Source organism: Amblyomma mixtum, chromosome 3, assembly GCF_055824585.1.
Source record: "Amblyomma mixtum isolate Tamu chromosome 3, ASM5582458v1, whole genome shotgun sequence".
In the NCBI taxonomy this organism is placed as follows: domain Eukaryota; kingdom Metazoa; phylum Arthropoda; class Arachnida; order Ixodida; family Ixodidae; genus Amblyomma; species Amblyomma mixtum.
Window position 1 is genome coordinate 133,587,971 of NC_143014.1, and position 16,116 is coordinate 133,604,086.

Sequence of the window (16,116 nt, forward strand, 5' to 3'; positions counted from 1 at the left end):
AGCATGCACTGGACATCCAAGTTTTTCGGGTGCTTGTTCTTTGGTTTCATAGTGGTCTATAAATTGAACTTCGTGGTCTGTAGGACCTCAGTGGTCAAAACAGCAAACTGAGTGCATGGTCTACTCAAGACCAGGTCATAAACCATCAGTTCTATAGCTTTCGCAGCTTGTTATTTGGCCAGTGGTGGTTTTTCAGTGCACGCTTTTATGTCTCAGAACTACATCAGTTTGTTGTGATGAAAGGTGCCCATTTGGGTATGTGAGTCACACCACCAGCATAACTTCTTGTAAAAGGATTCTCATTGCAGTTATGGCGCATAAACATCCATATGTCTGCGTGCTGCGATACTGCACTAGTGCAGTTATTTTGGGTTAAAGTGGAAAAATTCATTGTTTGGTGGCATAATTTAGTTCATCACTGATTAGGCATGATTGCATTTTATGCTATCAGTTTGTTGCTGCCAGAACCTGCTGCTGCAAGATTACTTACAAATTAATTGGCCCTAGCATCGCTTATTGCTTGTGTTCCTTGCAGTGTGTTGTAAACATCAAATTTAGCTGCCCATGCCGAAGGCCATACTGACTGTACATTATGCCTGTGCACCAGTTTTCCAAGGCTGTTAATACTGTTGCCGTTTTTTGCCAGACCATACTTTGTCAAAAACTGTTCGAGTATAGTGTAGTGCACATCATGCTCTGAAGTTTTGTCACAATGGGTTTAAATAGTAGTTGCCTAATTTCAGAAAAGTCCACGTGCTTGCTGTGGGATGTATTCACACTGAGCTCATATACAGGGTGTTTCACCTAAGACTTTCTGCAATTTTTAAAAATAAGCTATTTGAATTAGATGCGCGCTTTTTCTGGCCTAGCATTGTCAGTGGTGTAGTACATCATAATGCAGCTAAGACGTGCTAACTAGCAGGCTTGTTAACCAATATTTAATAGTTAACTTTTAAACTATTACCGTTGGGCTCCTTAATTATTGAGAGGCATGTAGCCCACCGTAAGTAATGTCCATATCCGTTTTTAGAATTTCGAGAACGCGATTATCCTCGGCGCTGTCGCCCAACAAATTTTGGCTATTTCAACGAGTTAGGTTCACTGGAGAGGTTGCTTTGCCTGCAAGCTTCTCAAACCGCATGTATTTTGACGCGATGTAGGCGAAACTTGTTGGGCCACAGCGGCGAGGATAATCGCGTTCTCGAAATTCTAAAAACGGATATGGACATTACTTACGGTGGGCTGCATGCCTCTCAATAATTAAGGAGCCCAACGGTAATAGTTTAAAAGTTAACTATTAAATATTGGTTAACAAGCCTGCTAGTTAGCACGTCTTAGTTGAATTATGATGTACTACACCACTGACAATGCTATGCCAGAAAAAGCGCGCATCTAATTCAAATAGCTTATTTTTAAAAATTGCAGAAAGTCTTAGGTGAAACACCCTGTATGTTGTCCTAATGGTTTACTGGGGTTGCATCTAAATTGCATTCTTGTTGGGGCAGGTGAAGATCCAGGGCCAGAATGTGGAGATGCTGCGCGCAGCTTGTGAACAGTTTCTGGGGAAGAAAGATGAGGAGGTGATGCACATTGCACGCGAGACCCTGGAAGGGCACCAGCGTGCAATCATGGGCACCATGAGTGTTGAGGTGAGTGCCCTTTCCCCACTGGTTCGGAAGGCAGCCGAAGCAGGTGCTTCTCTGCTCAGGCTGGCACAGGCATCTATTCGACTTTGTTGGCATTTGGGTAAGTTGCCGTATCTTAGGTGCACAAGCCTTGGAACAGGCCATTTAAATTCAACATGGTTAACATTTAACATGTCTATGCGGAAATGTCATATCATGCTTCTTTTTGCCAAATGGTTTAAGAAATGTTCTTGGAGGTTTGAACAAAAGCCTGATGTTTAGCACTGGAACTGTTTGGTATAAAAATGTGCCGCCACAACAGAAGCTGATGAGCTGTTTGTGTCTTTTTCACTTTTCATTTTTGAACTTGCACTTTCGGTGTTATATTTGAAAGTATGCGTGTGCTTTTTGTTGATTTTTTGTCCTCAGGAGATATACAAGGATCGAAAGAAGTTCTCCAAGCAGGTGTTCGAGGTGGCCTCTTCCGACCTCGTCAACATGGGTATCACGGTGGTGTCCTACACCATCAAGGACATCAGCGATGACGAGGTGTGCTATTTTCACCATCATTAACTTATTGGCAAACTGGTAAAGGCAAAATTTTTGTTCCAATCAATCAATCAATCAATCAGGTTTATTTTCACATCAGGGATGTGGGGAGCGGGGACAAAAAGCCTATAGAGGCTTGACGGAGGTCCCCGCCCCCTACAGCAACTACATTGTGCACAAAAACTCACAATCACACAACGGTACATTATATGTTATGCCTGTGACATATTTAAAACAAAAGCACTTTGCATCGAAAATAAACACGTTCAGGGCATCAAAAAACACAACCATCAAACATATCACGTAAAGAAGGAAGGCATAAAAGCAGGCTGAGTTAGTACACTAAAGAAAGAAACTATATGCTTTTACTCTTCACTAATTAGTTTTTCACAAATTGTTTAAAATGGACGGGATATTATAGGACAGCATTTGTCTGCCGTAGTTAGTCCGCGTTCGCGGTAAATACCAGTTGTCTCCGATGCGCGTATTGTAGGGGCGTTCTCTGCATTTTAGTCTAGACAAATCAGCGAGGAATGCAGTTCCTTGATTAATATTTGATGTGTACTTTTTGCGCAGCAGGACAGAGTACAATTGCACAATAGGTACAATGTGTAATGCCTCAAAGACAGGTTTGGTGTGTGCATCATTTGGAATGTTGTTAATTGCACGAACTGCTTTTTTCTGTAGTACATGGAGTTTTGTAATATTGGAGACAGTGGTTGTACCCCAGACTAAGAAGCAATAAGTTATAACACTGGTGAACAAAGAGTCGTACAAAAGTTTTTTTATGCATTGTGGAAAGTAGCACCGAAACTTGGACAGGATACCTACTACTCTTGAAATTTTGGCAGCTGTATTATCAACATGAACATCCCAAGATAAGTTCTCGTGGAATGTGACACCAAGGCTTTTAACGGAAGAGGAGACGTGTATTTTTGATGAACCGATTGATAACGTTAACTCAGAAACAGACTTATTACGGGGTCTAAGAAGCACAGCTTTTGTTTTGCTTATATTGATATTCAGCGAATTGGAAAGTGACCAGTGGTGTAGCGAACGTAGGCACCTCGTAGCATTTACTTCCAGACTCGATACACATGGTGCCCTGAAAAATAGGCTGGTGTCATCAGCGTAGATAACAAAAGTTGTGTTAGGGTCAATGTTTACAATATCATTAATGTAGAGATCAAAAAGTAGCGGTCCGAGTATGCTACCCTGGGGTACGCCGGCAGCAATATGCTTGGGGTCAGATAGTGTGTTATCAATCACAACCTGCTGAAAATGGGCCTCTAAATATGATTTAATGATACTATAAAAACAACCTAGGAAGCCATATCTGTCTAGTTTTAGTAATAAGGTTTCGTGATTAACGCGATTGAACGCCTTAGAAAAATCTATAAAAATGCCTAGTGTTAGTTCTTTGTGTTCGAAAGATTCTAAAATCAGCTCCTTCTGTGTAAGAAGAGCGGTCTCAGTGGAGTGTAATTTCCTAAATCCATGCTGACTGGGTGTGATCAACTTATGCTTTTCGCAAAAACCTAGAATCCTGCTATGTAACAGCTTTTCTAAACATTTGGAAAATAACGGGAGTATAGATATCGGACGGTAATTGGATAAATTGTTAGTATCCCCTCCTTTATGAATTACGATGACCCTCGCAGTTTGCATCCTACTAGGAAAGGTGCCCTGGGCGAAACAGCAGTTAAAGACATGGTCTAAGATAGGACAAAGGACATCAATTACATGTTTGAACGGTTGGATCTGGAACCCATCCACGTCCTTCGACTTGCTATTTTTGAGGCTATTAAAGCATCGCATAATCTCGTTTTGGTCTGTTGGAGCCAGGAAAGCGGTAAACGAGTTTGATTGACCAAGATATCTCATGCAAGTAGGGTCATGAATAGTATGCGCAACAGACACAAAGAAATCGTTAAAAGAATCAGCCAGCTTTTTTCCTGATAATGTCTCATCATCTATCATGACTTCCAGTTCATTAATGCTCTTGGATGGGTTAATAATGGTATTAAGTTGTTTCCATACCTTATCACTTCGCTTCAGAACATCCTTGTTGAATAGACTATGGAAGTACTCTTTCTTTGCCTGACGCAGAAATGATGTCACCTTGTTTCTGTACGCCTTAAATGTAAGAAAGTCATCAGTGCTTCTATTCTTAATGAAACAATTATAAAGGTAGTTTTTGTGTTTTATCATCTTTAAGCATTCTTTGTTTATCCATGGCTTACGAGCACTCTTTGGTTTTCTGGTGCTTCGATATGGGAAGCATTCAATATATACCGGTTTTATGATGCTTATAAATATATCATATGCTTTGTCAGGATCTGTAACCTCATAAACTGGACTCCAGTCTATTTGCTCAAGTCTAGACTGAAAGTGTGTCAAGGTATCCTTATTGTGTATCTGTTGACTTGAATTTAGTAAAGTGATTGTTGGCAACAAGGACACTTCACCTTTAGCCTAGCTCTAGCTTTATTACCTGCGTACATGGGCACGGGTAATTTATCGAATTCTCTTTTTCAACACCCAGTGCATGTATTTCTGCTGAGTGGCAACATATGATTTGTACTTCAATAGTAAGTTTGTAGAAAGAAAGAAATGCAGTTGCAAAATGCTGCAGCCCGCTACAGAAGTCTGACCTCAGCCCCCCCCCCCCCCCCCCATGAAAGGCTGGTGGGCAGTTATGGAATGTGCAAAAGAAATGACATTAATTTTATGAGAACTGAAAAGCATCTCACAATAAGCATTTTTTTTTTTTTAGGTGTTTGTTAGAACTGCCTGGGTGGGGTAATATGTGGTTAGGAACTTAGTTACAGCAAATTGTCATTTAGCACGCACGCATGCACAGATCGAACTGCTTATATTCAGTCCAGCATCAGATAACACAGTACAAGTAAGGCCCTTCGTTTTTGGGTAAGGCCTGATTTTACCAGATTCTTGCACCCTGAACAGATTTTTCAAAATTGGGTTAAACCAGATTTCTGCCCGAAAATGTGCCTTCTAGAGAACTTGAGTTTTCAGTTCCACAAAGGTGAAGACTCCACGCAAAAATTGGTGGGTATGTCGTGCTTATCCCAAAGGGGTGTTTTTGGTCGACTGGTTATCTTTAAACTCATTTAGAGCTTACCCTCAAGTTAAGCTGCATCATGAATAAGTTGAAGTATGTTTTAGGGGCCAAAACATGGCTACTGACCAGGTGTCTTATTGGCGTCGCTTTATCAAGGGCTATCCATGCTAATGACATCCTGCTCCAAGGCACGTGCACATTTAAATTGGCTGCTGTGAGGTTGATTGTTTTCACAGTGTACAAAAGGGAGGCAAGTCTTGCACAGAGATGGAACTGCTGCGCACAAGATGGGCACTTCACTTGATGGAGTAACTGTAATTAATTAAATGCGGCAAAAAAAATCTGTTGTGGTAAATTGTTTTTGCGTGCAACCTGCCATTTTTAGAAGGGTGGTTCAGGCTGGTTGGTACAAATAGGTCATTTTGGAAGCGTTAGCTGACATGCATTCAATGGTGCCATTTTTTTAATAATAAACAAAAAATTGCCCTTTTTATGTCCTATACAAAAATGAGTGCATAGCAAGTCTTTTCATGGCAAGAATCTGAAAAAAAAAACCTGAATTATGAACCTTTTTGCTGAATGACCAGATTTTTACCTGAATTTAAGCATAATAAAATATCGCCCAGTTTTACCCCTCGAATTCGGGACAGAATAAAACCGTAAAATGAAGGGCCCTAAGTATAAGCCTGTTGATTTGAACTTCCCAAAAGAACTCCAGAAGTTCAAATTAAACAAAAATTCAAACTGACGAAAGTGTTAAAGAAAATGGTCACATGTGTGAAGGGCTGTACTGGGAGCATTTTGAGCACCATAGTTTTTAGGTCTGAGGAAAATACTTAGTAGTTTTTACTTTTTTTTTTTTGTAATGCAGCATAATTAGTAGTTCTTTTAGCACTTCATTGTGCCTCAAGGAGTATCTATCCTCTTCAAACCAAAGAACATACATGTGACATTGAAGCATACATTACCTGTGGCAATGAGGCACATAGGTCAGCTTCATTTCTGTGTGATCATTTCTCCTTCTGAGCTTCATGCCAGCTACTTGCATAGTGTAACCCTTGTCTCTGCTGCCTTTCTGAAAGCGTGACATCACGTGTATTCAAGTGCCGTGCTGAATCAACTGCCTTCACTATGAGGATGGAGTTGCCAGCCAATGCAATATCTTAGCACTTCTCATTGTTTATCCCTAGGGTAAACACTGCACCTAAATCTGGGCGGGTGCTTTGTTAGCTGGGGGCATTTTTTGTTTTGTGGTCAAGGTTTTTCAGCATCTTAAGCAGCTTTGATTCTTTCTGTTAGAGATGTATGTTGGTAGTGTGCTCACTAGTGTATTGGCCTGCTTCACGGTTTCATGTCAAGTGAACCCGTAGGCTAAGAAGCCTGCCGCTGTATTTTCTGAAGTGCTCACGTGCATTGAAACTCGTACACTGCCGCTCCTGTAAGTGCCTCTCCTGCAGTTGTGCCCTAGGCAGCCCGTTGCCCTCCAGCTGAACGTCTCAAGTAGAACATGCCATGTAGACTGTTCTGAAGAGCACTTTTCAGATTGCAAAAATCCAGCCTTTATAATAACTCTGTGGATTGCAGGGCATTCTGCAATAGATGTATAGTCCCCATACCATAGTTGTAGCTTGCCATTGGTATGGTCAGTGTATAGTTGATGAAAGGCTGTGAACAGTAAAGGTCTACATGACATTCCTGGAGAAAGTGTGAAAATGTGCTGGTAGTACATTTTGGATATTTCTCTATATTGTAGCTACAGCATTTAGCTACATTCCATTTTTGTTTCTTGGGGTGGAACTTCACTCATGGGGCTTCATTAATTTGGCAATACCTGGCATATCACTTAAAATCAAGACGGCAGTCACGCCACTCTTGCACCAAATGCGCCAAACTGCACCAAATCAGATACGTTGTGCCATCCTGATATAAACTGGGAAAATTGCGCCAAACTGCTCCAAACTTGCTGCTTTTGAGTTGGGTGGAGCCGTGCACCTGCCATCCAGGCAGACGTAACGTTAGTTCTCACCGCCATTTCAAAATGTTAAGGACCGTTGAAGCTTGCTTAGAATGAACATGACGGTCATGACTGCATTTAGTGATGTTGCATACAGCAAGTATAGCTCATCCCAGCCAACCCCGGCCTGTGGCAGCTGCATTTTGATGGAGGTAAAACGCAAAAGGCACCCATTGGCTGTGTGATGTCAGCACGCATTAAAGAACCCCAGGAGGTCTAAATTAATCTGGAGCCCTTCACTACAGCTTCCCTCTTAGCTGGGGATTGGACTTCTCGGTTTAAACCAAAACACACTGATAAAGATACGCCGAATTCGTTTTTTGAAATTCACTTTCTTCTGAAAAAGGTTAGTATTTCTGGTATGTATGTCACAACTAGCTGGCTAGTCAGTACTAGTTACAGTAGCACAGAGCGGTAAATTAAGAAGCTGCGTGAACCAGGAACATGGTAAGAATGGTATCTTTGGAATTTTGCACTGCGGTTGAGTTCTGACTCATTGATCCGCAAACTCGGACACTGTTGCAGATGAGGAGGCTTCACCTCCTAGCTAAGCGATGTCTTATCGTATAGCACCGTCAATCTATGTAAGGACACTGACAACTCTTGGAACCATAACAAGCAACCGTCAACGCGAAACCATGCATAAACGACAGAAAAGTGTCACGTGCTTGCTTCCACGATTTTTAAGCAGCAGTTCCACCGCTGCCATCGGCGCGCGGACCACATGATTCATGGTCCTCTCATTCAGCACTGAGTGAACGAGAACATGGCAGCCAATATTTGAAACTAAATTTCCACTTATCTTTCCTCTCTGCCCTGTCATTTAACTTCAACACTTTTACTTTTTTGTTACGACTGTATGACGTCTTTTTTGAAGGATAACTCAAAATTGACCATTTGTTTGTTAATTACTCATACACAAGGTGCTCATTTAAAAGAAGGGCCGAGATAAACTCTATACTCTGTTTCATACATCAGGTGCAACATTGTCAAAGCTAGTGCTCTTGTTTGCGCTGCCTACATCTGCGATCAAAAAGTAGTGCATTCCTCATGGTCAGCAAAAAATAATGAATTCTTGGCATGTATGTCTATCACATGATACATTTATCATGAAGTTGAATAAATGCACTCTTATTACTGGTGACACGCTTTCGCTTTCTTGTGCCTAAGACCACTCAGCCACAAAACAAGCACGGAGTAACACACCTCCCTCTATTGTTTTATGTGGACTACTTCTGTACCTTTCACAGCGTTGCACCTGATGTATGAAACGGAGTACAGGTCGCTTTTGACCACATGGGGACATATATTTCACAAAAAAGAACCGAAAATTCGTATGTATGCGGAAAATATTATATGAAAAAAACAAAAAGATGCGTTCTGAAATAAACACCCAAATTCTCAAAAAATAAAAATAAAAAACATAGACCCCCTACTCATGGCCCATGTGTCACTTGAGGACGTTAAACCTGCGTTTCACAATTCATTGTTATCCAGAAGTTGTCACTGAGTCTTGCTGTTTCGGTACGGCAGCTTGTGTCCATGACTTGTGCAGCGAGTTCACTCCACAAATTTTCCTCTCCGTTCCTTTTTCCCCCCGAGCTAACTGTAAAATGCCATGCTGTACAAACTAGCTGTCTGTTGTCTAGCCTACCATGGGTGATAGGCGGCTGCAGTGGTTACCATCTCACTGTAAAGCCATATAAAGTCACACAAATTACTTTTTTTTTTTAAATACCTGTCCAGCCTTTACGAGTGCAAGAACAAAGGTTTTGAAATGTTGTTTTGTTTATTTAGGTTCATCAGGTGGGCGGGGAAGCTTTAGATCGCCTCTTCACTATGGGCTTCAATGCACAACTTAATATTTGGCTGGCCTCTTTTTTGGTCATCTTCTGTTTATCAGCAAAGAGCAGAAATGCCACCGCACCTTTCACGGTGGCAGTTGCTATGCTTGACTGCTACAGGCACTCAGTCACAACAGAACTGATACCCTCTTCCGGCATTTCAGCCAGTTGTGTGTCGCCGAAAGTGACTCAACTTGAAGTAGCAGGCCCCGAGGTTTGAAGTGCCAACATCATTTCATTTTTAAAGGATGCTATGATAGGCCGTATGTATGTATGTTGAAGATGAAATGTACCAAGTGTGAGATGGTGAACACAATTTAGTGGCAGCAAGAAAGATGGTTACATTATACCCAGCATGTGTTGGTATTTGCAGCTTGTTTATGCTTTTGGGGGGAAGCACACTTTGTTATAAATCTATAAAGAGCTCATGCCTCCAATGAAATGGTCGGTGTGTCAGAACACAACTGCATAATGGCACAGTTTATGCTTCATGGCAACAAAAACCAGCTCTAAACATAGAACATCAGAATAAGAAGGATGGCAAATAATGGCTGGAGAAAGATTTGTCATCCTTCATTTTCTGGTGCTCTAGATTTTGCGCCAGCTTTTATTGCCATTAGTGTGTCATCTACATGTCCATTTGACCAGCCGTCACTTTAAAAGCTTTCGTGCTATTTGTCAGACATGAATTCCGTTCTCTTGACTAGCCGCCGCAGTGGCTCAGTGGTTATGGTGCCTGGCTGCTGGCCCGAAAGACGCGGGTTTGATCCCAGCCGCAGCAGTCGCATTTCGTTGGAGGCGAAATGGTAGAGGCCCGTGTACTGTGTGATGTCAGTGCACGTTGAAAGAACCCCAGGTGGTCGAAGTTATCCGGAGCCCTTCAGTACGGCACCCCTCATAGGCAGAGTTGCTTTGGGATGTTAAACTCCATAAAACCAAATCTTGTGAACTGTTTCTAAGCACCTGTTGGAAAGGTGGCATAAGAGGTTAGCTAGCATTAAATGATGGTTCCATTATCGTATGCATTCTTTCCTGTAGGGCTATCTAAGGGCTCTTGGTATGGCCAGAACGGCGGAGGTCAAACGAGACGCCCGCATTGGAGAAGCTGAAGCACAGAGGGACTCGCAGATCAAGGTATGTGGTTCGTGCTAGTATGTACCGAGTTTCTCAATAAGTTAAGTGCAACATAAAACTGCATGAGCCTCAAATAGTAATGCAATGAATCCCATTTGTAAATATTTGTGTAACTGAGACAATGCTAGCAATGCACTTGTTGGTTAAAGAGAGAACTTACAGCTGCCTTGTGTGTGTTCATTGCTCTTTTTCTTTTTGTCTGCAGGGAATTGTTTTTGTAAGAAACTTGTGTAGAAATTGTGCAGCTATTGTAGTTTTGTTCAGGAGGTAATTGCTCAACTCAAATATTATAGGAGGCCCTAGCTGAGGAGGAGCGCATGGCGTCACGCTACCTCAATGACACTGAGATAGCCAAGGCTCAGCGGGACTTCGAGCTTAAGAAGGCTGCCTATGACATGGAAGTCAACACCAAGGTTGGTTTTTTTTGGCTCATACTAACTCTGCTATGGCTTACTGTTTTGAGTGCCATGTTGCATTTTGCTCCCTTTACTGGAAACATGGAAGCCATTGGGTCATTTAATTTGTGTATTTGTGCATGATATACTGGGTGTTCCAACTAAGAAGGAGCAAGTCTGTCGCACGCATCATATCTCGACGCGCACCCCTTTGGGAGGCTCATCCGAATTGACCAACGTGGGTCCCGCGGCCTCCAAATAAATGAGCTTCTGACTCCATAGATTCGCTTAGGCGTTTGGCGGGACTCCGGCGGCAGTCTGAATTTCTGAATTAACAGGACCCGAATAAACGAAGTTTTACTGTGGCGGCGCTGCCCCTCGTACGTTTTTGGTTTTGGGATGGAGGGTGGTTTCCGGCCCGGCACTAGTTTCTGGTTGATGACAGTAGTGATGAGTGTCTGGAAAACTGACTTCAGTGCCATTCCTGGCATGTCTTCAATCCAAATCAACCAGTGCGCGCACGATTTCACTCCGAGTTAACAAATATGTGTGGTGCCATTCACTTGTATACATTTTTGGTGGGAGTGGGCAGGGAGGCCGAATTATCAATTTTTGACTGTACTTTATTAGACAGCATAAGTTTGCAACTTGCAGTGGGGTCATGCACAATTAAATTCATGAAATGACACATAACTGGCAACTAAAAATTACATGATGGCTAGTAAAACTTTTATTATTTGGATTTCAAGGGACCGGTAGAGATGCCCGTATTATCCGAACGTCGATTTATGAAATTCCCGACGCCCCTGAAAAAAAAAAAATCATAAATGTGGAAATTTTTGATGAAGCCTTATGAGAAGGCCCCATTGCACAAACAACGAAAAGCCCATGACGAGCGCGTAGTTTCGGCGTGCTGGGAAAACGAACACAAGCGAAGGAAACACACATTGGCGTCAGTATTTAAAAAGGAAAACGAAGTGACCAGTGACGTGCCAGTCGATGTCTGGGTTCGGATAACCGGAAAACCTGCTGGCTGACAGCTGCTGTCACTGTGGGCAAGCGGCGAAGCTCAGAAACCGAAACTATGCAGGCAGACTATTTTTGGCCTAACCACAGGAGACTTCCTATCGTAGATAAGCTCATTTAAGAGGAGCGAGAGTTGCAATCCACCATACAGAATGGATTTTTACACAATCGCGCTGCTGTGACATCTGGGCCCTCCCCTTTCGGAGCCTCATGCAAAGTCCCGTAAGTGGGCTTTCCTGCATATCATAGTTGACCAAAACAAGATGGTGGAGCTCACGCTAAGAGTTATGAACGCGACAGAATGAATGCCATGGCTGTGGGTGTTATAGAACATGTTGTGGAAGGATCAAAGAAAAAAACAGCGTGCTTTCTCGTGATTGTTCAAACATGTGGTTGGCCATCTTGTTCACATCAGGTGCCATGTGGAACAGCCCACATGCAGAATTTCGCACGAGGTCAGGCCTAGCGGCACCTGAATGCGATCGGTCCACGCAGTAAACGCCAAAGAAGAAAGCAGAAAGAATGCATTTGCATTGTTTTCCTGGCACCTTAAACTCAATTGTTAGGTAATTTTCCCAGACATAGGGGTTTTTCCATGGTCAAATTTATGAAAGTTGACGTGATGTTCAGTCGCTGCGAATATTCAAAAATTTGAGAATGTTCGGAAACTCTCAAATAACAATTTCGCGAATACAAATATGAACCGAATATCAAACATATTCGACTTGTATTCAGAATTTCGGATATTCGCACACCCCTACTGTATAGCTGTTACTGATTCCATTAGGTTCGAGTGAAGTAATTGAAGACAACTAAGTGTGCAGGGCACCACACTTGCATTTTATGTTTATCTGTTATCTTCCATTTCTACATCTGTACTCGCAGTGGAACTTGTTTTGCCAACTGGCACAGCTTCATATCCTGTCGCCGACTGTAGCTTTATGGACCTCTTGTGTTTTGTTTGAATTGCTAAAATTACAGTCGATCCCGGATATATCGAACTCGAAGGGGATCGCGAAAAAGTTCGATATATCAATAATTCGAAATATAAAATATGCCTATTAGACGCTTATTTTAAAACTGCGCAAATCTCGGACAATTTCCCGGGATCGTAGCAAGTGTGAACTTACCGATTTACTCCTCTCAAGTCCACAAAAACGAAAGCACAACTCCACGATCAGCGCGCTTTATTTCGCAAGAAAAAAGTCAGTGAGCTTTGCTTGCCTCTTCCTCTGCACCATGCAGTTCATTAAGCTGTCCTCAAGCTTGTTGATAGTATCCAAATGAGAAAGTCCAGTGCCCTCCATTGCGCCACAACAGCGACGAAGGACGCTGAATGCGGATGCAAGTTCAGCCGCAGTGCATGGCGGCTGGGCCTCTTCGCACAATCTTCGTCACTGCTCGGGTCCGCTTCCTCGGTATCGGTGATGTCAGCCACGATGTGAGCATCAGAAATTAGGTGTCTGCGGGCCTGCGGCCAGCAGGGTTTCCCTCTTCCCAGCTCCTTATGGCCATTCCCATTTCCTTTCACACCCCCCACAAAGTTCCCATCAGTGACTAAGAGCGCAGCTGTCCAAGGCCAGCGCCGCGTGAACTCTTATTAGGAGAAGCCCATTTGCAGGAGCGTGCGCTAGTCCAATATTGCTTTTTGTATAGCAGGTGGTTCTACAGTGGTGTGAACTGTATTGCGTTTCAATGCTCTCTTGTATTGTATGCTCAAAGAAGCTTGTTCATTCATGGTTATATGTGCATTTCTTTGTCTCTTCACTTTCCCTCCCTGTAATGACCCTCAAATGAGGGTTGACAGTATTCATAAATAAAGAAGCCCACTTCCAGGGTGGCGCATACTGGAGAAGCGCACTTGCGGGGGCTCGGCACGGCACGGAGTTCGATATATCAAATATAGGGTCCACAGGAGTTCGATAAACGTAAACAAATTTCCTATACTTTTGCATGAGATTCCCAAGGGGATTCTACATCTGTTCGATATAGGCAATAATTCGATATATCCGGGTTCTATATATCCGGGATTGACTGTATAAGGCATTTGTGTTCTTGCTGGCTTGCTGCAATATTATGAATGGAATACAAATTTTAAGTTTCCTTTGCGTGCATATTGGGTGTGTGTATTAAGTACTGGACTCTTTTTTTTTTCCTTTGTGATGTGCAGAAAGCAGACAGTGACCTGGCATACAGCCTGCAGGCGGCCAAGACACGGCAGCGCATCAAGGAGGAACAGATGCAGGTGCAGGTGGTCGAGCGCTCCCAGGAGATTCAGGTGCAGGAGCAGGAGATCATGCGCCGTGAGAAAGAACTCGAGGCCACCGTCCGCAGGCCCGCTGAGGCTGAGAAGTACCGCCTTGAGAAGATGGCAGAGGCTAACCGCAACCGTGTCATCATGGAGGCTGAAGCTGAGGCTGAAGCCGTTCGTGTGAGTTTCCACGCCTTCCTCCTCCTGCTGTATCACTTTTTGTTTTGTATCTAGCATGTGTGGTGTCCATGGAAGCTGTTACATTGCCTCATGCATGAGCAGAAAAAAAATTTAGTGCCGCAGTTTTTTGTATCTGCTGGCTGGTTTAGTTAAGGTATATTTCTGTAATAGTGCTTTACTCTCATCTAGTTGAAGTGTACACAGTTTAATTTTACTGTTAAGGAAGGTACTTAGCGAAGGCAAGTCATAACTGTGCTATTGTTGATATTGGAAACCACACTCCTTGGAACATGCATCATGCACACTTGGCTTGATTAGGATTATATCCACTCTAAGCAAGGACTTACAATAACCAATATGTACTACTGGTTCCAGTATGTAGAAGGTCCATGTCGAAAGTGAAGGACTTAATTTTTTTTCTCTTCAGCTGTGGTACTTGTGGTTCAAACAGCAGGTGACTGCACACTTTACTGCACTTTGAAGTCCTTTTCACTGTTCTTTTTAACTTGATGCATTAGGCTACATTATGTGTAGGGGTTGGACTTTTCCGCTTTTATTTTTTTTAATATTCAGTGGACTTTTTGCTAATTAAAAAGTCCGTAAAGTATCTCGCACTCATATGCAACCTTATGTCCATTCTGCCATTGCAGCTGAAAGGAGAGGCTGAGGCATTTGCCATTGAGAGCAAGGCGCGGGCTGAAGCAGAGCAGCTGATCAAGAAAGCAGATGCCTTCCGAGAATACAAGGAGGCAGCCATCCTTGACATGATGCTTGACACTCTACCAAAGGTACTCACCCACTGCCATGCCTACACTTGGCAACAGGACATTTACTCTACAGTAGAAGTGTGCAAATATGAAATTTTTGAGTACAAAGTGAATGCGTATTATTAAAAGTTGCTTAAAAGCAGAGAGCGCAAAATATGCAGCTATCGTAATTAGGCTTAATAAGAGTTACAAACTGAAGGTGATGCAGGCCTACGATGACCAGATCATTGAGAGCTGCTATGAAGACGTGGAATTGGCAAAGAGTAAAGTAAAATCACTATACACTGTACTGATGGGCAACTTCAATGCAAAGGTAGGCAAGAAGCAGACCGGAGACCAGGTGGTACGCACCTACATCATAGGCTCTAGGAATAGCAGCGGTGTGTTATTAGTAGATTTCGCAGAGAGAAATAATTTATGGATCATGAATACCTTCTTCCACAAGCGAAAGAACTGGCAGTGTACTTGGAAGAGCCCCAGTGGAGAAACTAAAATTGAGGCTTCGTATTATGTGCTCGCCCTGACATCATGCAGGATGTGAGGTCCTTGGAAAGGTATGTTTAGCGGCCACAGAATGGTAAGGTAAGGTCTTGAAGACGAAATGGAAGAAACTAGTTAAGTGCAAGCCCATTAAATGAGTTAGCAGTAAGAGGGAAAGAAGAGAAATATAGGATATTGCTGCAGAACATATATTTGGCTGTAACTGAGGATAGCGGTCTGAATGATAATCTCACAGCCATCATTATGGAGTGCGCAGTACAAGTAGGCGGTACGATGGTTCAACAGGATTCCGGCAAGCTATCTCAGGAGACGAAAGATCTGATTAAGAAACGTCAAAGCATGAAAGCGTCGAACCCTACAGACTGGATAGAACTGGCAGAGCTTACAAAGTTAACGAATAAGCTCAAGGTGGTCAACATAAGGAAGTGTAATATGGAGAGAACAGAGTATGCTCTAAAGAACAGAGGTAGCCTAAAAGCAAAAGCAGTGAACAGGAAACTAGGCATAGGTAAAAACCAGATGTACCGTATTTACTCGCATAATAGGCGCACTTTTTTTCCAGAAAATCCGGCTCAAAGTTCGGGGTGCGCCTATTACGCGGGGTAAAATTTCCGGAAATTTTTCGACTCGCAGAATTGAACATACCGCATAAACGCACTGTGTACGGGCCGCACCCCGTTTTCCCAAAGAAAATATTTAAAAAAAAAAAACGTTTAAGGGCCGCACCGAAACTTTCCACGACCCACGC

At 42.8% G+C, this 16,116-nt stretch overlaps 1 protein-coding gene across 1 annotated transcript in view; it reads left to right on the plus strand.

Moving 5' to 3' along the window:
• Window positions 1-16,116, plus strand: part of Flo1 (flotillin-1) — a 37,605-nt gene that overhangs the window by 9,844 nt on the left and 11,645 nt on the right. The window contains exons 4-9 of the mRNA XM_089581217.1: window positions 1,506-1,649; window positions 2,055-2,174; window positions 10,153-10,248; window positions 10,542-10,661; window positions 13,840-14,100; window positions 14,751-14,888. Coding sequence (XP_089437343.1) covers window positions 1,506-1,649; window positions 2,055-2,174; window positions 10,153-10,248; window positions 10,542-10,661; window positions 13,840-14,100; window positions 14,751-14,888 — 879 coding nt within the window. The remainder of the gene's footprint in view (window positions 1-1,505; window positions 1,650-2,054; window positions 2,175-10,152; window positions 10,249-10,541; window positions 10,662-13,839; window positions 14,101-14,750; window positions 14,889-16,116) is intronic.